The sequence below is a fragment of the Ammodytes marinus genome, assembly GCF_949987685.1.
Source record: "Ammodytes marinus genome assembly, chromosome: 13".
Taxonomy (NCBI): Eukaryota; Metazoa; Chordata; class Actinopteri; order Uranoscopiformes; family Ammodytidae; genus Ammodytes; species Ammodytes marinus.
In genome coordinates this window covers 9,751,762-9,775,809 of record NC_137217.1, presented here as the reverse complement: position 1 = coordinate 9,775,809, position 24,048 = coordinate 9,751,762, and the positions used below count along the sequence as shown (strand labels likewise).

General features: G+C 43.0%; 1 protein-coding gene across 1 annotated transcript in view; it reads left to right on the top strand.

The window, feature by feature from the left end:
* The window catches only part of LOC307259117 (proprotein convertase subtilisin/kexin type 4-like), a gene marked incomplete at both ends in the record, with an annotated part of 161,734 nt that overhangs the window by 113,146 nt on the left and 24,540 nt on the right, over window positions 1-24,048 (top strand). The window contains 3 exons of the mRNA XM_080038851.1: window positions 21,749-21,859; window positions 22,068-22,087; window positions 22,170-22,249. Of these exons, the coding sequence (XP_079894977.1) occupies window positions 21,749-21,859; window positions 22,068-22,087; window positions 22,170-22,249 (211 nt within the window). The remainder of the gene's footprint in view (window positions 1-21,748; window positions 21,860-22,067; window positions 22,088-22,169; window positions 22,250-24,048) is intronic.

The window sequence follows — 24,048 nt, the reverse complement described above, 5'->3', positions numbered from 1 at the left end:
TTGTTTTGACTCTAGATTTTATTTCAATCCACACACAGTTTGGACATCAGTAGCGGATCATGAGGAGATATCCACTGATTTTGACAAAACATTTCTTTGACAACAAGTATTCTCCAGAATCTCTGACTCCACCTTAAAGGACCTGCATCCAGTATCAGGTCTTCTAAAACAACCTTAACACCTTTCATGACCTTTTATCTTGATTCATGTACGTGATGTTGCCATTTTCCATAACACATTTAAACACATTTAAAACCTTTAATTCCTTGTCTGGCAAGTCACAACATATTGATAGTGTGAACGCATCAGGTGGCGGCCAATCAGATATGCCCAAGCAGGCGCACATCCCTGGTAGATTTCTTGGTACCATGTCTAAACAGAGAATAAAGTGATAGTCGTCATGACAACGTTTCATGGGTCAACAAAATGTTGCCTCATGCTGTCCAGTGTTTTGCTGTCCGATAAGCTTTAAAAGCAATGGATATATCTATTTCAAAGTGGACTTCCCAGATCTTATTTCTGTCCGCTCCCCTGTAGCACATAGCAACATGAGCGCACCGACACGACACGCGCTTATCCCCCAACCCGTGTGACTCAAAGAGGCAGCATTAAAACAGAGAGGATCTGAGGATGGAAACCGATACAGCCGGGGCTCCTGGGTAGTTCTGTCGCATATGCAAAGAGAAATAAACATACCGTTAAATAATGTTCTTGGTCAACTAGTCCAAATGAATGCAAGGTTGAAATTGGTGTTCAGGGCTCGAACTGAATTGGTTAGTTCATTGTTTTGATCAATGTCATGTACCGGCTCCAGTTTATCAAATGTGAGTATTTGCCTAATTTTCAAAGTGTTTTATCATCGTAAACTGAAGTATTATTAGGTTGCTTTAACAAAATAAGCAATTCAAATGTTTCAGCTTGAGCTTTGGGTCATGGCTTTTTTTTCAAACAGTTTATATAGACTAAACTACTATTCATATTTTGTATTTATTAAACAATAACTCGAAGATTAGATCGTTAAAATAACTTAAAGTTGCAGTTCAGTCTGAACACACATACAGAGTAGAACTCCCTGGTTGTCCCCAGAGGCTGTGCTGGCTTGTTATTGTCTACTTAACTCAAATAATCTGAGCTGGTCCACTAATGGGGCGTCTAATTGACTGACTTGCCCATCCGCAGTGTCTTTTTCACTTGCCTTGCGGTCCTTAAATGTTGCTCTTAGTATGGGCCTTCAAGAATAAGTACAAGTCGACCTCTAATGTGTTTATTTTCCTCCAAACGACGTATACTAAGGATGGTGTGGCTATACGATTTTGAAAGGCCTTTCATTTTTAAAGAGTATCATCAAAGGAAAAAAAACATCTTTTACTCCATTACTCCTGTAGAAACTCACTGCACATGGTGTGTGTCAGGCTCTCACTGCTGCTGGTAGAATTACAGAACCTCTGTCTAAAAGCAAACACTAACAGGACAGATAACTGCATCTGCATCGTGCAGTTCACTGTTCTTCCTTTACCGCGGAACAGTCCTTTAAGTGCCTGTACAGCGTTGACAGTAATGGAGAACGGATTGAAAGATGGGGTTTCAAAAAGCGTCTCTGCAGACTTGTGACTGTTGCCAAGCCTAACAGATGCTCATCCCATCAATTCCTTGCCCCCGTTTGTCTTCCTATACCCAGATGAAAGTAAAGAGGAGATAAATATAGGTTTATCCCACCATTTGCTTGTTCATTGCAGTAGAGGGCTTTTGATTATTTCCTTCTATAGTGTGTCAGACATGGCTCTAGCCTTCAGATCTCTATCACTATTCTCCTCTCTGCTTTCTCTTTACTGTTTTTTCTCTGCTGTGTCCCCTGCTGTGTGTGTTGTTGCCGTCTCATTTGGTGCTTGTTCCACTCATCAGGTTTTGGCCTGGTGTGATCTCTTCCCTTTCTCTCACATCGATCCTGCCTGCTCTGCCCCACACGGTGGCCCAATCAAAACACACACCAATCAGCCACAGGTTAGAGGAAGGGCCAGAGGTCAGAGCGCACTGGCCAGGGTCCTACTCTCCCCTGTGTGTGTGCATGTGTGTGTGTGTGTGTGTGTGTGTGTGTGTGTCTGTGTGTGTGTCTGTGTGTGTGTATGAGGTGTGTGTGTGTGTGTGTGTGTGTGTGTGTGTGTGTGTGTGTGTGTGTGTGTGTGTGTGTGTGTGTGTGTGTGTGTGTGTGTGTGTGTGTGTGTGTGTGTGTGGATTCAATGCCCAGTTACGTTCTAATTTTAGCATGAGTATAATAGTCATCTAGATTCCCTGATATTATGACCATCACAGTGTTTTCCCCTAGCCAACTGACCGACACACACACACACGCACACATACACACACACAGACACACACACACACACACACACACACACACACACACACACACACAGACCCAGAGAGCTATGGCTTCCAGACGGGTGAGCCTGATCAACCCCACTAGTGTCAACCCAATTACTCATTCTCTTAAAGGGCCATTAAAACATAATTGCCCGGCGATTTACATCCAAGTTAACGTGGCCCCGAGATAATTTATTATTTTCCATAAGCCCTTTTCTTTTGTGTGCCCACTGAAAGACTGTAGGGGGCTGGGGGGGGGGGGGGGGGGGTGGAGCGAGTGAGAGGGAGACTGTAATTTCCTGAGTCATGAAGAAAGGCATGTTGACAGCCCAGTGTAATTGTTTAAAGCCCACTCTCAGACACCTTCCAGTCACCCCCTTTTAATCCTCGTTATCGCTCTCATTAGCCTGGGGTCAGGGGTCAGCAGGCTCCACCATAGCAACACAAACATGGGCTCTGTGTAGGGGAAAAGGGATGGATGGATGGATGGATGGATGGTGGGCAGGCAAGCGTGTAGCTCATTCATCCACCTTTGTCTCTGTGTGTGGAATAGAAGTTACATAGCATTGTTTTAGCCTAATAAATCTTTATTGCTCAGATTTACTACACATATTAAGCAGCATGATATTAGAGGTCACTGAGCCGTGGAGGAAGGCTTTAGTAGCAGTATAAGGGCAGTCTGAGTAGCAGATCCAGTGGCAGCAAAGCAGAGCATTTCTGTTCTATTAACACAACATTTTAACAGTGTAATGCACACATACACTCATATGCTTTGGGTAGTGAATATAAATGATATTAGATGATACATATATAAACAGAGATCAGATGTTTTAATTAGTAATAGGTGATTGTAGGGTGATGGGTTGTACAGTATAAATAACTAAGAGATACTGTGCAGTGGTTGACGTTTTTTTTTCTCTTTTTTCCAATGGCTTTGTACATTTTTGATTTAGTGTATAAATGTTAATAATTGGTGTACATATGAAAATAGATGTTTAGAGCTGCTACATTTGTGGAGGTAATTATCAGCTGTTGGAAAAGCGGTGGGAATTAACAAGCTCTGGCTGCCTCCTGCTTTTCAGACACATATGATTCAATCATTTATAAATAATGTTTATGACACTTTATGATTATTGTTATGTTTCTTTGTATGCTGTTTCACACTTGCTTTTTTATTTTCCTATTTTGTTCGAAATAAACGAATGAATGAAATGTCCATGTTATACCAGGAATTTTAGGAAGTTACAATATTTACATCTTACCGCTTACTTTGCTTTAATTCTTGAGTACGCCATTTTAACACCAAACAACCACAACAAGACACCAACATGGGTCACAGTCCTCTTCCCAAAAGGAACAGAGCTTTCTGCTGACCAACCACATGATATAGGGTGATACTTACTATGTACTGCTCCATTGTTTCCTATAGGAAAGTTGCCAAGCTTTGAATGGATCGCAGTCTAAGAAGTCACTCTTCTCAGATGCATATCCCTTTAAAGGTGTGCTGTCATTGACACACATTTGACCACTGGACCGTTTGTGCAGTCCATGTTGATTTGCCCTTAACGTCCTATGTATTTACAGTCCAGACATTAGCTGTAAAGTTGCTTGAAAAGGAAACACCCATCTTGTGTTTGGGAGTGTGTCTGTTTCTGTGTTTGTGTGGCAGCTCAGCCCCTGTCTTACCTAAGTCAGAACTCACCAAAAACTATTTCTTATTTTTCATCACATCTCTGCATGTTTAATGAAAAATATACATAAAGTCCCAAGGTGAGTGCACATTATGCTCAAAGAGGCACATTTCAAACGTGTCTCTGAACAAGCTCACTCTCGTTGGCCTTGTATGCAATCGATGGCCACCTACTAAAAGGTCAACAAAACTGTCCCTCATAACTCCACAGTCGTGTAAGCTGCTCTCACTTTATTTGTAAAGGACTTGACAAAGTGTCATAAGCTCTTTCAAGCACTGTTTTGTGTGTCTTAGTATGTCTTTTTCAGTCCATACATCTCTCTCTCTCTCTCTCTCTCTCTCTCTCTCTCTCTCTCTCTCTCTCTCTCTCTCTCTGATCCCACTCACCTCTGATCACCCTGATCTGTCTGCAGGAATCACTGCCTTGTTTGGGCCCCTAGTGTCCCTCTCTAATTGAAGCTAATAAAGATCAATTAAAGTCATTATGGGCTTTTTTCTTAAACGCGGCCTGGCTACTAAATGCATTAGCAGGCTCTCTTTGTCTTTCTCAATATAAACTATATGTCTCTCTCTCTCTCTCACTCCTTACTTTGCATGCACAGGGTCCTGCTGGGGTCTGCGCAGGGCCACGGTATTTTCAGGGTCACATCAATGAACACCACTCCTGGCTGTTCTTGGAGCTGACATTTAACCGCTACATCTGAGGGCCAGTAGCAGTGTGTTTGTGTTCATTCTGCCAATAGCTAATGCTGAGTGCTGACATTCACTGTGTTTCAAGCAACAATCAGCAACATTGTATAGAGATGGATTCAGTTTGATGAATATCCAATGCATGAGAACGTTCACATTTTCAGTTCTGAACTACTATTGTGTGCTAGGACTGGCAGTGACGTGTTTTACATTTATAGTTTCACGTTCTGGTGTTTGACAGCTTAAGAAAACAAGAAACATGACAGTTATGAATACAACTTTAACAATGTTTGATGACCAAACTGACAGTTACCAAGTCTCAATTTTGCAGTAACATTTTCTTATTGGCGGAATGCAAACGCTTTCAACAGTGTGTTAAAAACATAATGGAAACACATAAAGCATGTTTCCATACAAATCCAAATTTTTATGCGAATAAAGTTATTTCCAATACGTTGTAAAAAATGCCTTAGAAACAGTCAAAATTTTATGAATATTGACACAAAGTCTATATTTAATCTCATCGGATTTTCTCTTAATCGGTAAAAGGCTTATGTGATAAACGCTGATGTAAACATTATTTGCAGAAAGAAAATATGAAAGGCTGCCGCCGCCGCTGTTGTGTGGCATTTATGTGCGTCTGCATCATAACGATGTGTTGTTGTCGTCTAATTATAGCTTGAAATTCCTCATAGAAAACCCGCTGCTGAGCCGTGTGGTTAAAGGACATGTTCAGTCCATGTCACTTATCACACATCAGCCACATAGCCCGCAAATAAGAAACATTGGGGTTGGATCGTTACTGCTGCATTCAACCGCTGTAGCACTGTAGGACCAGAGTACTATTCTCACTCCAGACTGAAGAGTTGATGTGACCGAGAGATAAGAGAGATGAAGGAGTAGTGACCCATTCACAGGACAGCAGGGAGCCTGCTGCTGCTACCATGAGCTGACACAACTGTCAACACTCTCTACAGCTTACTGTGTTTGTGTGTGTGTGTGTGTGTGTTTGTGTGTGTGTGTGTGTGTGTGTGTGTCTGTGCGTGCGTGCAAGTACATGTGCACATGTCAGTGTGTGTATCTTTACGGATGTATGTAGATATATCAGTGTTTTGCATGGTGTCTACATATACACTGTGTGTAATTGAGAACACTGAGTATGTGAAGTATGTGTGAGACTGTGTAGGTGTGTGTGAGTGCGTGCGTGAATGCGTGTGTGAATGCGTGTGTGTGTTTTTGTGTGTGTGTATGTGTTAGATCCGACGTCTGAATGTGTTATTGTTGTGTGTTTTGTTTTTCTTTAGGATTTGTGTGTGTGTTTAAGTGCGAGTAAGTGACTATGGTTGCGTTCCGAATCGCATACTTTCTACTATATAGTATGTAGAAAAAAGATTTAGGATGTCCCGATTCTTGTGGCCAGATTTAGGATGGTTAGAAGTACCCGGATGTCCTACTTCATGCGGCCAAGATTGTTAGTGTTGAAAACTGCATCCTATTTGGGCGATTATGACCCCCAATCCAGTGCGCACGTGAAGTGACGTCACATCGACGAAGCCTCCATATGAAAGCAAACGGGGATGCGACGGATATAAAAGCAAGAGGCAAGATCAAGGCGCAATGTTATGATGAAATAAGAGAGTAAAGTATGTCCCAATAGTATGCCTACTGCATCCTAACTAGATTAGTTTTATCGTCGGATGTAGTATGTAGAATAGAAAAAAGAAAGAGTATGCGATTCGGAACGCAACCAGAGTTTGCTTAGGTATCTGGGACTGTGTTAGAGAGACTTGTGCTAAATGAAATTTTCTTGCATCCCGGTTGTATGCATTATTTTGATGTGTGTGTGTGTTGGGATTGCGGTGTGTGTGAAATGTGTTTCATTAGCAGGGCTCCGTCACATGCTGGTCTGTATAGCTTCAGAGCAGTATATATATAGCAGGCAGTCTGGTGCAGGGAATGGGTCGGTACAAAGCCCCCGATCAGTCAGCCCGGGCCCTGCCTCCCTCTCCATATGGCCACAGAAAGCCTCTCCGCTGCCTCCCCAGGCCTCCGCCGATGTGAAGAAAGCAATTGTGTGGAATGTGTAGGAATTAAGTATGCCATCATTCAGCCGCAGACATGCAATTAAAAGAGCTGCAGCCGTCACTCGCAGTAGACATCGCGTGAGTCATGTCACTATAACTCAGAAACACAGCGGACGCCTGCCATTTTTTTCTTTTGTTCCTAAGAGGGGAGGAGTAAACACACACAGACACTTAAGAGGCTCACATACATACTGTCTCCAATTTGCTGTACAATTTCATTTCACACAGACTATCCACAAACATAAAGCTTCAAATGTTGAGTCTGTCTTAATGCAATACTTTTAAATCCACGTGTTGAAAGCGTAATTGCTTGTTGTAATGGTTCTTCCATATAGGCCCTGACCTTTTCTTGTCTTGAGCGACTACACTTGAGGATATGGTGGACAAAAATCCACAGTGCTTGTTCTCTGATAAAATGTATCCATTGTCAGTAGGTTTCTTCCCCAGTTAGTAATTTTAGTGTAAAATTCCCTTATACTTTTAAAGTCCAGTGCCTGTGTGATTGTAAGCGGTCAGTTCTTTTAAACAAGTGAATGTGAATATATAGCATAGACGAAAATTAGTCAGTTTGGTGTCCACTAAAACTTGTCTTGGTGAAATCTTAAATGACATGGAGTTCAGAAAAAGCTCACACTGAAGTGCATTATATTTATATTTCCTAAAAACAATGTGTTGGTTTCTTTCTACAAACTTCACTCTATTTCAAACCTTGCCACATCCTTTTTTCAGCTGTGTTCACTCCCTTCCTGCTTAAAATGTCAACTGCCCGTGCGATTCATTAAAAGTAGTTTTTCGGATTTTTCAAACTACTTTTAAACACACCTTTCCAACACCAAAATGGAGTCAGGCGATCTCTGTGACTTTCCAAAGCCGACAATCAGACAGTGATTGGCCAGCTGTGTGCAGGTCAGACAGAGAGCAGGGTTTGAACTCCCCCTCTGTTAACAACAACAGAGTGAAACACTATAAATGCCTTTCCTACCCGTCTAAAAAAAGGTGTCCCGTTTTCCCTGTATTTAAACAATATTGCATTTTTGCTCAACTTTAGAGTATTGGCATAAAAAGAACGACCATAAACAGTTTTGCGTTTCCTGCGTGGTCAAGGCAACCACCATGCAAAAACATATGGTTGGGTAGAATGAAACAGGAACTAACCACAGTATGTAACAGTATACCTGATTCATATTCACTCCATAACATTCCTTTTCCCTTATTATCATACAGGATACATGTTCTAGTTTAAAGTGTTAGATGACCAATTTACAAAACTGTTACTCACCCTGGGTAATATGAAGGGAAGAAAAACTGCAATTTTGGGAGATGCCACTTGATTTGTGTAACGCAGCCTGCTGAAGTGAACTTTAGAATGCATTTTTCCATAAGAAGAGGCCACCAGATTGTGTCCCCCATCTTTTACACTGTATAGGCCAGGGGTCTCCAACAGGTCGATCGCGAGCGGGCGGGTTTTCAGTAGCTCGCCTGATAGGTTGACCGACTTGTAAAAAAAAAAAAAAAAAAAAAAATTCTACAAGTTAAAAATCTGTTGAAGGTAAATGCACCTCTTCCCATGGTCAAAACTTTGCGATTTGCGGTAAATAAATGTTCACATGTGTCTCAAAGCGTTTCTCTATCAGCTGGTGTGTGTGCTGCTCTGCGGCTCTGCATGCGGCCATGCATAACTACGGCATGCACTGTCTTTGACCTTTGCATAAATGTATTTAATCATTTTAAGGGGAAAACACATTGTATTTAGTTATTTGTAAAACAGCCTGCTATAGTAGCCATACAAGATTTATTTTCTGAATTTCAATGCTGCTTTATTTTTACGTTTTAAATTGGGAAATACATGTTCCAAAACGACCAATAACCTCTGTATTTAAAAAGAAATCATGCAAGTAGGCTAATAATAACCATTAATGAAGTATAGGCTATCGCATCACAGTAGGCCTAATTGTCCACAATAATCTCACAACAGCCCCTATCTAAAAAGGAACTTTAAAAATGTACAACTGTAAGGTCAGTTGTCTGTTTTATTCAAATAAGCAGTTGTTTATTTCTGTAGTGCGTATTGGCATCTTTGAGCAAAATACCCCCAAAATTCAAAAATCCACACCTGGGTGGTGACCACCTTGACTAAGACATTTCCTGGGGGAAACACTGTTGCGTCACAATAAGAAGTGTAGTATAGACATTGATGTCAATTTTCACTGATATGTGGCCCACAAAAAGTGTAAAGTAACGTGTTCTTGGACCTTTGATGGGAAATTATTTATGATAAGCATTGGGTATTGCAATTTCACACATGTGCAAACAGAAGCTTAATTCATTTGATGTGTGCTATGTAAATAAATATAAGCGATTTGATACAAGTAGCTCTTGGCCACTTTAATTTTTTCAAAGTAGCTCTCAGTTGAAAAAAGGTTGGAGACCCCTGGTATAGACGCTAGGAAAGAATGACTTCAAGGCCGGTTTGTACAGGAGGAATAATTACAGCTACCACCAATTCTTTAATTGTACATGTGTAATGAGACATTAAAAACAGACTTACCTATATTCACCTGCAACTTATGTACACCAGTTCAATTTCTTGTTAACACATATAACCGATCAGCCATCACATGGCAGCAACTCAATGCACTTAGGCATGTAGATTTAGACAGGACAACTTGTTGAAGTTCAAATCGAGCAACAGAATGGGGAGGAAAGGGGTCCGAAAAAAGAAAAAATATCCAGTGGGCAGCAGTTGTGGGGACGAAAATGTCTTGTTGATGTCAGAGGAGCCTCTTTGGGATGTGGTGGAACGAGAGATTCTCATCATGGATGTGCAGCCGCTAGATCTGATGCAACTGTGTGATGCTATCATGTCAATATGGACCAAAACCTCTGAGGAATGTTTCCAACAACTTGTGGAAAGTATGCCACAAAGAATAAAGGCAGGTCGGATGGCCAAATGAGGTCCAACCCGGTACTAGCAAGGTACACCTAATAAAGTGACCGGCGTGTGTACATTGCCTTGGTACGCCAACGAATACGGGTGAGTGTACAAACTGTGCATTAAGAAACACGAGAAGGCAATTAGAAAAGTGTTTGAATTCAAAGAGGAAAAAATGTCATCCATGTTAGATCTTTATAAGTCAAGTGGTTGAATTTGTGGTGATGTACTTAGTACTTTAGTATAGTTTATGTCATTGTCAGTGCTTCTCAAATGGTGGGGGGGGGGGGGGGGGGGGGCGCGGGCTACCTTGATTTCCAACTGACCAAAAAAAAAAAATTTTTTTTGCTAGCAAGCGCGATGTGTGCTTGTGTATGGTCATATCCGCGCGAAAGGCCGCGATTTGCAGTAAATAAATGTCCACATGTATCTCCAAGTGTCTCTGTAGGCTATTTAAAAAGAAATCAAGCAAGTAGACTAATGATAACATTAATGAATTATAGGTTATCGCATCACAGAAGGCCTATTGGCCTATACTAATACAAAAAACACCACCATAACTATGTTTACAGTTAAAAAATGTTTTGAATGAAACGCAAACCTCAGTTAATCATTTGCTCTGAGATTCACACAGACTGAGCAGTCTTTTTTAAATGTTACAAATTGAGCTAATAAACTGAACTTTGAATGTTTTTGCTGCAGAAGTTATCTCAGCTAATTTTTGTTATCTAATTTGAGGTGATTGTATGCAGAATGCTCGTGCCAGAAACTCATACAGTGGTTTTGTACAGATAAATAAATAAATATTAGCAGGTTCTCAATAGCATTTCAATTTAGGGGGGGCGCGGAAAAATTTCTGTCCCCTAGGGGGGGCATGACAGAAAATAATTGAGAACCACTGGTTTATGTGATTTAGAGTCATTCTTGCCAAGTGGCCAAAAAAGAAACATTACAAGAAGCAAAATTGTAGTAAAATAAATTACATTATGAAAAATCCAAAACAAAAATACAACACTCAGATCCCGAATGACCTTACAGTTCAAATAAAATGATCCTCAAATCAATACACTTCCACCCTACGCAGCTTGTGTGCAGCATCACGGAAAGCATACTGAAACACCACTCCTTATACAGAAGAACATAAGTGGTAAAGTGTGTGTCTCTCTAGCGTCTCCCTTTAGTTTGTTTCTATCTCTTTTGCTCATATCAGGTCTGTTCGCTGAGCTAAGCCTAGAGTGGGCTACAGTGTAAATATCCCCAGACCTATTATTACTCCAACAAAGTGTTCCTCGCCAACGTCGAGCCACTAAGTACAAAATGGTGAATTGCAGACACGGTGAGAGATAATTGCCACTCACACTGGGAAATTTGGCAAGCTCCTTCCCCACGAGACACCCGGATGAAATGGTGCTTCAACCCCCCGAAACTGTCATTCTTAATGAAATGGTAATTACAAACCCAGCGGAACAGCTGAGGGGCTCTACCGGGGCCCGCCGAGCCCCAAACTACCAGAATAAACCTGCTACAACAACCAGCAGAGAGTAGAGAGAGGGAGGGAGGAAGGAAGGAAGGAAGGAGGTGGGAGGGGAAGAAAGCTTAAAGCACGGGAGCAGTTCAGGTACAGGCAGTAACGCTGAGAATCTAAGATTTATTTCCATTGTGAAATGTAATACACACTCACACAGGTTGGAGTGTGCTGCATGCTGCTGTACACTAGGACCCCTCATCAATAACGCCGGCTGTGTTGGAAGGCAGGAGAGGGGAAGGGGTTGGTTTAAAGCGCCCACACACACACACAAGCCCCGGTAATTGATTGCTTTGTAAGTGAACGTGTCTTTAACCTTTGGGAGGGTCAGGCCCAGTCGGACACCATCAGTCCTGCCACGGGGGTTGAACCGCTTCCAGCCGTTTGTCTTCCGCCCGCCTGCCCGCCCTGCTCCCCTTGTCTCAGGGCCCATTTGTCAAGCATGAGATGTTTTGGGTGTTTAGATTACAGGCGAGATGGTGGGGGAGAAAAACAAAGGCAAAATGCCACCCCAAACACAAAAAAGGGCCGTGAGCCGGGGATCTCCCACTGATCTGCAATGCCCAGGCAGAGGGCCAGCTACCTGGGGTGCTGGAACTAGAGAGGTGGGGATACTTTGCTGAAACAGAGCCACAAATGAACCCCCCCCCCCCCCAGAAAACAAACAGCCACCGCAGAGCTTGAACCAGAGCCAGTGTAGTAGAGGCGGATATGAAGCCAACACCATAAATTGAACGCCAGCCAGAAAACGGTGACATGAGATCGTGTCGGAATAGCGCCTAGAGACACAGCCAAAATGGCAGCCCATGATACTCACGGGGGAGATAGGAGAGTGGGGAGAGAGCTCGGGGCGGATAAACAGTTTTTTTTCTTCACGGAGGTATAATACTCCTCTTCACTGGAGTGTTTTTTTTAAAGTCCCTTTTGCCTTCCTCCCAGGTACTTAGGCCTGTCTGTCTGTCTGCCTGTCTGCCTGTCAGTGCCGTTACAGAGTGACTAAAGATGATTTATCTGTGAGATTATCAGGGCCAGTAGCTACGCCGTCGCTCATACCGTGCCCCGGAGAGACAGGTCAGAAACAGACATACCCCTCTATCCTGGACTATTTGACACCTCTTTCTATCCCTGCGAGGAGAAATAGCCATTTATAGCATGGCCCTGCAACCTTTTTAACACATTGACAGGAGAAAGTCAAACTGCAGTTCTTGCCAAGTGTGTGGATAATGGCTGTGTGTTTATTTTCAGACGTGAAATTTTGTCACCGTAAGGTAAAAAGCAGCTTGCTCTATGTGTTTGTGTCGGTGTGTTTTGGTTATGTATGAACTATGGTGGGTAGTGTGCACGTGCAAGAGTGTGTGTCTGTCATGTGTGTGTGTTTGTGTCAAAGCAAAAGGTGCTGTGTGTGCCTACCAGTTCCATCTGCTCTCTATATTACCCATAGATGTACCTGCCACTTCCCACCTGTGTGTGTGTGTGTGTGTGTGTGTGTGTGTGTGTGTGTGTGTGTGTGTGTGTGTGTGTGTGTGTGTGTGTGTGTGTGTGTGTGTGTGTGTGTGTGGTGTATTCTCCCATCCTGTTGTGAGCTCTCACACAGACTCCTGGTGAAGAAAGGTAGAAAAAAAACACTCTCCAGAAGTTCCAGATCTTTTCCCCAGTCTGACAGGTAAACTGTCTGGGATTGTGAATAAAATTTACACTGCACTTCTCTTTTACCTCACTCTCCTCGGCTCACTCCTCTGCCAGGGTTTCAAGGAGCCGAGAAGGGTATGTCAACACCGTTCACTGAAGCGCAGTCTATTTTATGAACAATAATAAATGCTGTTGCTTTTACAGAAGGTTCCCAAATGCGTTTAGTTCCGCCTCGTTTAGATTTGAATGCTCCATTAGACATCGAGGCGATCCTTTGACTGTCATGCACGGTGTCTGTGTTCAAGAGAAAAATAACATTCAGTATTCAGTTTAAAAAAAAACAGTTGTTTATTTCACACACAAAAAGTTCTCATAGAAGGGGGCGCCCTTAGCTCAGTTGGTAGGGCGTCCCCCCCATGGGCCTCGGCCAGCAGCGGACCCGGGTTCGATTCCATGTCACTCTCCTCTCTGCCCCATTTCAACTCTGTCTCTACACTATCAATAAAAGCATTAAAAAAAATGCCAAAGAAATATAAAAAAAATATAAAAAAAAAAGTTCTCATAGAAGCCATACTTGAACTTTAGTTAAGATTTTGCTAAATTTATATTTAAATCATGACCTATCTGATCAAAGAATAATGTCCCTTTTCAAGCAATTCATTTATGAAATAAAAAAAAACATTCCTAACATTTCCTAACCCCAGAGCAAGGTCTATTATTCGGTTCTAGGAACTACTACAAAGGCACCTCGTTTAGATCCTGCCTCCTGTGTTAAAACGCAGGCACAGTTCCCTGAGTTCCTGAAATTGTTTCTGGGCACCTGAAATTATCCTGCTGTGGAAATAGGCTACAAGTACACAATCACACACATAGACACACACACACACAACACACACACTCACACTCACACTCACACACACACACACGTGACACGTGAGAGGACACATTGCCGATGAATAAAGTAATAATTAGCTGGAGTTTTCAGTAGGAAGAAGAGATGACTTTTCAGAATTGTGATTTTCACACGTGTATCGTCATGTGAATACAGCAGTGTAATCCTGGTTGAGGACAGTCTGATTTGTTCTCATTTGGTCTGTCTGTGAATTGACTGAAAGTGAATGACCTCACAAATCTGTCAGCTTTGTAAATCTAGATGAATATGTAGTTCAGAGTGTATGTGTGTGTACTTATGTGTTTGCAAAAGGAGAGCATGTGTGTGTGTGTTTGTGTTTTGTGAAGTTGTAGGGGATATGGACTATGTGTTTGTGTGTGTGTGTGTTTGTGTGGAAAATGTGAGTGTACACACACCTAATGCATTCTGGCAACCCATTTCCATTTCAAGCAAGGCCATAGATCGTCTGAGGGCAGTGGGTCCCTCTCTAACTCTCTCTGTCTCTCTCTCCCTTTCTCTCTCTCTGTCTCTCTCTCTCTCTCTCCCTCAGTCTCCCTGGTGGGGTTGTAAAACTGGCCTTGTGTCTGTGCCCCAGCCAGATAGATTAATTAATTATCCAGACCTCCTGTTTTTTCATTGCTGAGCCAATTACTCTGTGACCGAGCCTGTGGTCTATATACATGTGTTTAAGAAGACACAGAGAAAGTGTGTGTGTGTGTGTGTGTGTGTGTGTGTGTGTGTGTGTGTGTGTGTGTGTGTGTGTGTGTGTGTGTGTGTGTGTGTGTGTGTGTGTGTGTGTGTGTGTGTGTGTGTGTGTGTGTGTGTGTGGTGTGTGTGTTCGTGTGTGTGTGTGTGTGTGCGTTCGTGTTCGTGTGTTCGTGGAAATTAGAGCTATAGCTCATCCACAGACTAACAATCCCACTCTCACTTACTACAATAGTGCAATGATTTTGTATCCTGTGAAAGGAGAGTGGATCTACAGTATGTGTGGGTAATGCTTGGCTAATTGAGAGGAAGCTCAAAGGAAGTTTTTGTTTTAATGGTTAGGCCAGTGGTGTGGCATTGACCCTTGACCTCATTTCATGATTGTTTTTTTCAATCAATAACTTTATTGAGGAGATTTGCACATACAGTACATACTTATAAGAGAAAGACACTTACAAAGGACTGCAAAATAAACACATTTACAATTCATACCAAGGAATCTACATGTCCAGCAAGGCTAATCAATAAGCAGTCCAAATCATAGCACCGAGTTAGAAGAGTTCCAGTCCTGTGAGGTTGTAGAATATATTTACCTTCAGAGCAGTTCTTTGAATATTTGATCAAGTCATAATATTCATTGACCAAACATGATTGGTTATTTACACATAAAAGGTGTATTTAGATACACATATAGCTTGACATCTCAACTTGGAGCTCTCCTCCTTATTCTTCAACAACTCTTTCTTTTTTTACTTTTGTTTGAGTGGAATCTGGCTCTGCTGAAAGTATTCATGTGCTCTGCAAGTAGTGTGGTAGCACTGTAACAAGTCAGTCATGCATAGATGCAAAATGTATTGTTTAATTGTGTATGTGCGCGTGTGTGTATACGCATTTGATTGATGGGTCAGAGGATACACTGGGCTGAATGAGCCGTGTGTGTGTTTGTCTGTGTGACATACACAGACTCGCCCTAAGGGACAAGGGAAGCGGAGCGCTGCATCTCCTGCAGGGGGTGCCGTGTCTCCCGGCAGGGGGGTGCAGCGGGCAAAACAGAGGGGTGTCTGTGTACCCCTCCACCCAAAAGCCCTACACACACACACACACACACACACACACACACACACACACACACACACACACACACACACACACACACACACACACACTCACACACACACACACACACACTCCACTCCACTCCACCCTGCTGCGCTATAAGACTGGTGGGGGGTTGTAGGGACCCTGTGCTCTTCCAAATCTCCACTTATGCATAATTCATGTACAAGTAGCAATTTTGATATTTTACTAGAGGGGTGGATAAAAAATACATTTCAAAATGAAGTTCAAGCTCCACAAAAGCCTTCACGCTCCTGCTCCTCAGCTCTCTCTCTTTTTCTCATTCAGACTTAAATTGTGTCACCGCCATGATTAGGTGACAGCAGACTAGTTAGTGTAAATGTGCTCTGTAGATTCCACCCTTGCAAAACCCATCACCACTTGCAGTAATACTCATTCCCGCGACAGTATTGAGAACATTCCTACAAAGCAATGACAAAAACAACAGGAATATTCAATATGTTAACCCCAATGGTGTGCTTATGTTCCTAGAGATACAGGGCCCAATACTTCACTTTTTATTTTTTGCACTTTTTTTGAGCAATACAAAGTTTTAGGCTGATGACATCTTCCATACCTCTATATGGATTCCTGCTCTTAGAGTTTTAAAACCCTAAACATAATTAGCATTACTACGTATGTAGGATAAATACCACTACTTGGACTGATTACCTACAAGTAAATCCAATGTCAACAAAAGGCCATGATTAATTGATTCATTTGATAGTAATAATCACTCATCTTTACACAAACCTTGTTTCTAAAGGGATCTCTGTGTATTGCCTCTATTCATACTTTTTAATGCATGTTTGCTTTTTATCATATGATTTTAGAGACTCACTGAGGTCATTAGCATAGCCATATTGGCTCCATGTGGCATATGCCCTTAAACTGACCTGCTTAAAGGTATAATCATCGAATATCCTATGCACTCGGTGCGGCTCCCACGATGAAATCATGTAGCAGATATCAAACCTTTCAATGAACAACACACAAAAACAGACTCTGTTTTTTGATCGTTACATTTCTTGCTTTGCTCCATCACATTTTAGTGATATGGCATCAAAAACTCATCCCTTTGAAGAGGGGCAGACAAAGGCTTCCTGGTTTTGTGTTTGCTTTGTCCGGAGCAAAAGAAAAGCACTGGGTACCCGGGAGGGAATCTTATGCCAAGCTCGTAACGCAGCGCTCACTCACTTACCTCTCTCTCTCTCTCTCTCTCTCTCTCTCTCTCTCTCCCTCCATCTCTCCCTCTCTTTTCCCACAAGGGCAGAGGCATCTAAAGAAGGACTGTACCTTGGTGAGCGTCCAACAAAAGCTCTCTGCTGAATTTCATCCCCTTTTGAATTTGTGTTTGAATAACAGTCGGGCTACAAATCAAAATGTGTTGGACACTGTGAGTGAGGTCATGGCGTATAGATCATTGTGGGCTTCCAGGAGAAGTCTCCTTGTGTGCGAGAAGGAGGACGGGCAGGCTGCTGCTGCTTTTGACTGATGGCTGTGGAGAACTAAAGAGGGCCGTTATGGTGCCCATTCCCCAGAGACTCAAGTCCACACTTGTGCCAAAGCCCCTTATTTCCCATCCCCGCAATATAATTCATTAAACTTTTAACTCTTTGCGAGGTAATTCGCTTGACATTTTGAGGTTGCGCCTTTGAGTGTTTCTCTCTGTAATTTCACCTCGGACAGATATTTGCCTAATGCACAGCCAAGAAAATAATTTTTTCTCTCAATAAAAAGACATGAGTGAGCAGTCAAAGGGATGCAATTCTGTAATATCCAAACCAACACAGCTTAGCCAGCTAGCGCAGCACAGCATTTCATGGTTACAGCCGTGCAGGTCCCAGTGGCGCAGATATAATTAAGACCTCTTCTTAATTACTTAATAAGCCTAATTAGTAACATTTCTGAGCGGCAGATTTGGCTTGTAAGAGCGATGGAAATCAGAGGAATGTTAAGTCTATTTGTTATTTCGTTTAAATCCTAACGTTAATGAAATTAGTGCATCATGATACAACAAACCACGCTGGGACTGACCAAAGGGCTAATGCGCTTCTCTTCACTCCTGATAAATATTCAATTAGGTGCTACAACAATGTAACACACAATCATAGAAAACAGTAGTAAACAAAGTTATTGTTGGCGTATCCAGTCATGTGTCACCTTCATCAAGTGTGTTTCATTAGCCCATAGCCAGATGTGATAGAGAGGTGCGTGAAGCTGACCGGGCTTCTGTTGTGCGTTGTCCTCGGGAAAGCTAAGGCAAGCATGGACCAATCACGCGCAGGAGCTGCTGCTGCTGCATTCCTTGCCACTTAATTAGAAGTTGTTGGTACCACAGAAGGTGTCACCAACCTTTTCAGGCGCCGAACAGATGGTGTCCCCTCTTTTTGAGGTCCTGCCAATGCCCACTCTGTGGCTCCTGGGAAAATGACCTAACTCACAGGCAGCTGCTTAGTGCGGCTTGAGTGATTCTTTACAGCCACTTCTATTGGGGGGGTTGGTGAGGGGAGGACTTAGCAGGACGTACCATTGCAAACAAGAGGGACAGGCCGCACTAGCTAGGTCCCTGGATAGCTGCAAAAAAAAAAAAAAAAAAACGTTTTGGTGGCAGCATACCAGTTGTTTAAAAGCTGTGTTTTTTAATGCCATGTGCAAAGACGAAAGCTATAAGACCTCGACCCTGGAGATCTTGTGCGTCTCAGTCCTAGTTGGGTCTGTGTGTGCTGTCCTCTGCTGCTGGCAGATGGTGTGAATATCAACAGAGAAAGGACCTGGGAAGGCCCGCAGAACAAAAAGTGAAAAGGGTTCATCGACAGTTACAAAGAGGCCCCATGGAGAGGTGGGGGGGAGGGTGGGGGGGGGGCGTCGGCCTTCACCCCGATGGATAAAGGAGAAAGTGGGAGTAAGAGTTTGCAAGGGCATTGGCCATCAGGAGATGGAGAAAATGCGAGGGCCGAAGGGAAGATTGGATATGTGTGTAGGCGGTGGGGGGGTCGGGGCTTTAACATGCTTCGTGCTGCGTGGACAGAAGATGGGCCTGTCAGTCTGTAGTCGGCTTGGCTCAAACACACTGGAGGTGGACAGAAAGAACAAGCAGAAAATTCAGTGACTGTTTCTGACTAATTGCTCGATTTGTTTTACATAACGTGGCTTTCTTAGAGACGCTTTAATCTTAAAGAGTTTTGCAGTATTTCCAAAAGTCTCAATCACATTCACTTAAGAACTTAGAAAGCTATCTTAAAAGTTCCACTGTTATTGTTTACAGCAGCAGGACCCACCGTTCTGTTTTCCAACACATTCAAGTCTAGTTCTAGGTGCCTTTTGTTTTGATTTATGATGAAAAAATGATAAAATACAAAAAAAAATTGATATAGAGAAAAGCTATGTTTTGTAAACTTGACTGCAGGCTGAGCGAATGTAAACAAATCCCTCCCCCCCCCCCCCCCCCCCCCCGCCCCCTGAAACTGCATAGTGCACCTTTAAATTTCACAGACCGCCATCAATCCTCACATTCCTGTTTGGAGAATTCACCAGGCTTACCTTGGTGAACGTAGCCAGATGTAAGTCTTCCCTGTTTCTCGCTGCCGCTGATGGTATAGCTGAAAGGGCCACAGAGCCTTCTCCAGAAGCGTCTGGGCTCAGCGGTAGTGTTTCATTGACGTGGCAGGGGGGACATAAAATCTGTCATTTTCATCATGTTCTATGGTGGGTAAACCTGTTTCCAGCAGCTTTCTCTATCAGATATATGTCTGTGTGGGGTTTATGGCCGTGGAGCTGGGGCAGGCCCCATCGATCTGCGGGAGCTGGAGGATTTAATAGGTGCACAGCTCTCTGCTAAGGGGGGGGGGGGGGGGGGGGGGGTACGGGCTGGGGAGGGTATATTTAATCACTAAAAAAGGGAGCAGGGTGGCAAGCCCCAAGTCGCCAACAGTTTCTGTTTTATGAGAAGTCAATGTATTAGTTACTGTGAAATATCTTTGGGGATCTACTGTGTGTTTTTTGTTTTTTTTATTTTGCACATTGTACTTCATCCATTTTAGGTCGTCAAGTAAAGAAGAGACCTATTTTATGATGAAAACTCTTACATTTTAGGAAAACTAAGGTGACAGGAATATTTCATAATGAATGCATTATTGATTAATTATCTACCACTTAGCAAAACCCACACATATGGAAAATTCCACTTTGTAGTTTAACTCCAATGCTGTTCAAAAACTACAGGAAACACAGAAAAGAGCCACACTGCTACACTGGGTGACAACATCCTACCACCACTGGCCCCTTGCATTGCTTCAGTGCAGGGCTGATTGTTGTAGAGGCTAGGGTGTGTCCTTATGAAACAGTGGTTTAAGACACGTACCATTCTGACTTAAAACTCCTGTCCCATGTCACCCTCCTCTATTTTCTGCCTCTTGAATGTCAACAGTCAAGGTAAAATGCCCTAACAAAACATTTAAAAAAGATGATCTTTTAGTCTTTCTTGTTAGAACAGTGCAAAGTTTAAGCAACAACACCAACATTGGTTTGAGTGCATCTTTAATGTATTACAGATCCCTGTCCCCTCAGCTTATTTTTGGGGGAATTCTAACACACATTGATTACTTAATAGAAACACTTTTATCCCTCTCGAGTTTGAGCAAATTTGAAAATTGAAAAACCAAATAATCAAACATTTCCCCTACTCTACCGGCATCCATGCCAGTCAATTGCCTTAGCAGACTCTTCTTCTACATTCAGATCTCGTCCGGCTTTGTGTTTCTCCAACTAACTTCACAGCTCTCACAAACCCCACCACCGAACGACCTTGAACTTCGGCAGCGCACCTCAACCCTACACACACACACACACGTTGGTCTGCCTAATGCTATTATGGCCCGGGCCCTACACGCTAAAAGTCATTGGTGGTGATAGTGGCTGATTAGATTGTGTCCATTGATCGTGCAGCGTGCTGTAAGGACGAGGGGCCGGTGTGGGCCTCAGACACACTGACAGTCTTGAGACGCGAGGAGATGGAGCCCCATGCAGGGCAGCAGATTGAGTTATTGATCAGCTCTCTCTCTCTCTCTCTCTCTCTCTCTCTCTCTCTCTCACTACCTCCCTCTCTTTCTCACTCTCTCTCTCACTACCTCTCTCTCTCTCTCTCTCTCTCTCTCTGTCTGTGTGCTGCATGGAGAGAGAGACCCCCGTCATCAGGATAATGAATTTCACTTATTGCAGATTAACGCCATAAGGTCTGTATGGTAATAATGTGCAGAAATTAGCTCTTTGTCACCCCCTCTGGATTTCAAAAAAAGGGAGGGGTTGGGGGGGGGGGCATGAAGGTTGTTACGGCCCTGTTACACTAGTCTGAGGACTGTGATTTTTGACAAGACGGAAGCTGAGAGAAAGAGGGAGAGAAAATGAAATATTTGAGGGAGGGAATTAAAGAGAGACCGGTGTGAACTGCAATCTTGGTGTCACTGAAGTGGCGGAGGAAGGGTTGTTCTGATGCAAGACATTCGGGTTTTTTTTGGTGGAGGAGAGAGTGAAGGAGAACTCGTGATAGGGAAATAAATTGAGCAGCGGGCGCCTCTGTTAAAGAGAGAGGGCAAAAGAGGAAAGATGAGTGTGGATGATTTGAAAGAGATGTAAGGAGACGACGAAAGCAAGTGAGTGGTAAAGTGGAGGAGAGAGAGAGAGAGTTAGACACAGGCAGGCAGTGGTCAGACTGTCACCAGGCAGCGGCAGACGCTTAAGGGTGGACCATTGTGTCCCCATGCAGAGCCCAGATTGGTGGTGGTAAGAGAATGAATAATGAGGCTTGATTACACAGTCCACAGTGTGTGTGAGATGGCACATTGTTCACAATCAATCCTCCTCCGGGGCACTTACAGGCGGTGCAAACAGCAGCAGCCCCTCAGCCACCGGACAGAGCAGGGAAAGAGATTGTGTCATCTTCCTCCTCCAGTGACTTGTTGCCTCCTCCTGTTGAAGCACATTCAGCCACCTACGTAAAAGAAAATAGCCTCTGGTTCACGTGCGTGTGAATACTGTACATGTAAAGGATGTTTGTGCTTCTCACATACATAAAAGTAGCATGCAGTATCTGTATAATGGAGTGCACCCTTCCATCTTGTTCCAGGTATGGCTTTGGATTGTTGGATGCAGGGCTGATGGTGCAGCAGGCCTCACGCACAGACACTGTTGCTCCACAGAGGAAGTGCACGCAAGAAGTGTCACTCCATCCCACCAGGTAGAAATACAGCTTTTCACTGTATGTTCATGTAACCCACCATAGCTGCCGAATGATACCTTTATTGCTTTCACTGATTTTTGATGCTTATGTGTTCTAGTTTTGCGCTCAAATTCTGTTGTCAAGCTTTTTATTGTTGTATCAGAATAAATAATGTCTCATCATACCTCTATGTGTGAGTATTTGTGTGAGTCTGTGTATTTTTCAGGATAGGACGCATGTGCCCGAGTGTGTTAAACATGCGAAAAAGAGGTTTAGCTGCTGATTGACATATGTAATGATGTTTTATTGGTTAGGATCCTTTCTCAAGGAGGCGTGGTCAGTCTGGACATCCAATCAACGGGCTGCCTTGAGAGGACCAATGAAATCAACACTCTGGAGCATGTTCAGGTAACGTGGCAGTTTAAAAGACACACTGAAATGAGCATTGAGTATATTGTTAACATTTCTTATTTTTTTATTTTGTTGGGGGGATCACTTGGATATAAAATATTGGGCAATCTAAATATTGATCTAGTCCATTAAAACATGTCAAATTTAAAGGATCAGGGGCGCCCTTAGCTCAGTTGGTAGGGAGTCCCCCCCATGGGCCTCGGCCAGCAGCGGACCCGGGTTCGATTCCAGCCCGCGGTCGTTCTCTGCATGTCACTCCCCTCTCTGCCCCATTTCAACTCTATCTCTACACTATCAATAAAGCACAAAAATGGCAAAACAATATCTTTAATTTTTTTTTTCTAAAATATCAGTTTTCACCTACATTATATGAAGATATACAGTATGCCCTACTCTGTATATTGATATTTGAATAGTGGTTGTGCTGTCATTGCTCTTCGAGAAGAAGTGTAGTGAAAAACTGAACATTGCATACAAATAGTTGTTCTGTGTTTCTTTCTGGGAATAGAAGGAATTACAAAGAGGATCATACTGTGATGTGTACTGTGTTGGCTGTGTTATTCGCAGAAAAATGGCAAAACTGTGTTTTCTTGAGTGCAGGCACACGTCTATGCAAATGCGTGGTTGACTGTGTCAGCAGGCGTACATGCTGTATGTGTCTGTGTACGTGCACATTTGAGTTTAATGCGACTTATCTATGTTTGTGAGTGAGTGTAGGTGGGTTTGTGTGTGTATGTGTGTGTGTGTGTGTGTGTGTACTTGTGAAAAAGCGAAGAGAGAGAGAGAGAGAGAGAGAGAGAGAGAGAGAGAGCGGGAGTGTGTCAGCATGTAAATTGAAAAGGCTTCATCTTTGCGGCTCTGCTCCCTGGCAGAACGCGTGGGTCAGGCCATTGCTGCGAGGTGTGATTGATGGACGTGTTGCCGTGGTAACACGCTGTAAACAGGAGCGGGCTGTCAGTCTTTTTGCAGCTAGGCGTCTCTCTCTCTCTCTCTCTCTCTCTTCTCTGCCGATGTGCCATTGTCACACCAGATGTGCTGCTTGTGATGAACAGGGACGGGGAGAGTGTTTACTGGGTGGGAAGCAGGGGGATGGGGGTTTGGTGGTACTTGTGCTTATTTAAATCATTTAGCTAATATTCCCTTCATACGTTTTTGTCAGTGTGTCTTCTCTGTCTTATCCATTATTTTCTTTCTCTTCATCTTTGGCTGGCGATGGACAGATCATTGGTTTGTATGTCTGTCTGGCATGCACAGTAGCGGCAGACAATACTAAATGGATTTGGATTTACACTTGGGTATCAGCTGAATGTTGGCACTGCCTTGCAGTATTTCCAAAATTCCCCTTTTGATCTAATCATCCATTTGTCTAAATTGAAGCACATAATGTATGTTACTAATTAACATGCTACCTGCCATTAGTTTAAATCATACAACAGTGTAAAAACAACCATTTGAACAAAAGGGTACAGTATATTCAGTTCTATTTATTGGTTGTGACTTGAAGTTGCCAGTGGGAATACCAAGACTGCCCATTTAGCATACCGATTTTATAGTTGTAGTTTTCACAATCTAAAATGTTTAATTACCAAGATTTCAAAGTTTGCTTTAAGGGTAAAGTAAACACTCAGTAAAGTATGTGTTCAAACTTAAAACCAGCTGTGTGTCAGTTCTCTCCCACTCAGTTTGTAGTCACAAGGTGAGGAGAAGGCCTGGAAGATAACATGTTTACATGTGGACCGCTCGCTCTCCATCCACCCACTTGTTCCTACTGTTTTTCTATCCCTGCATCAATATCC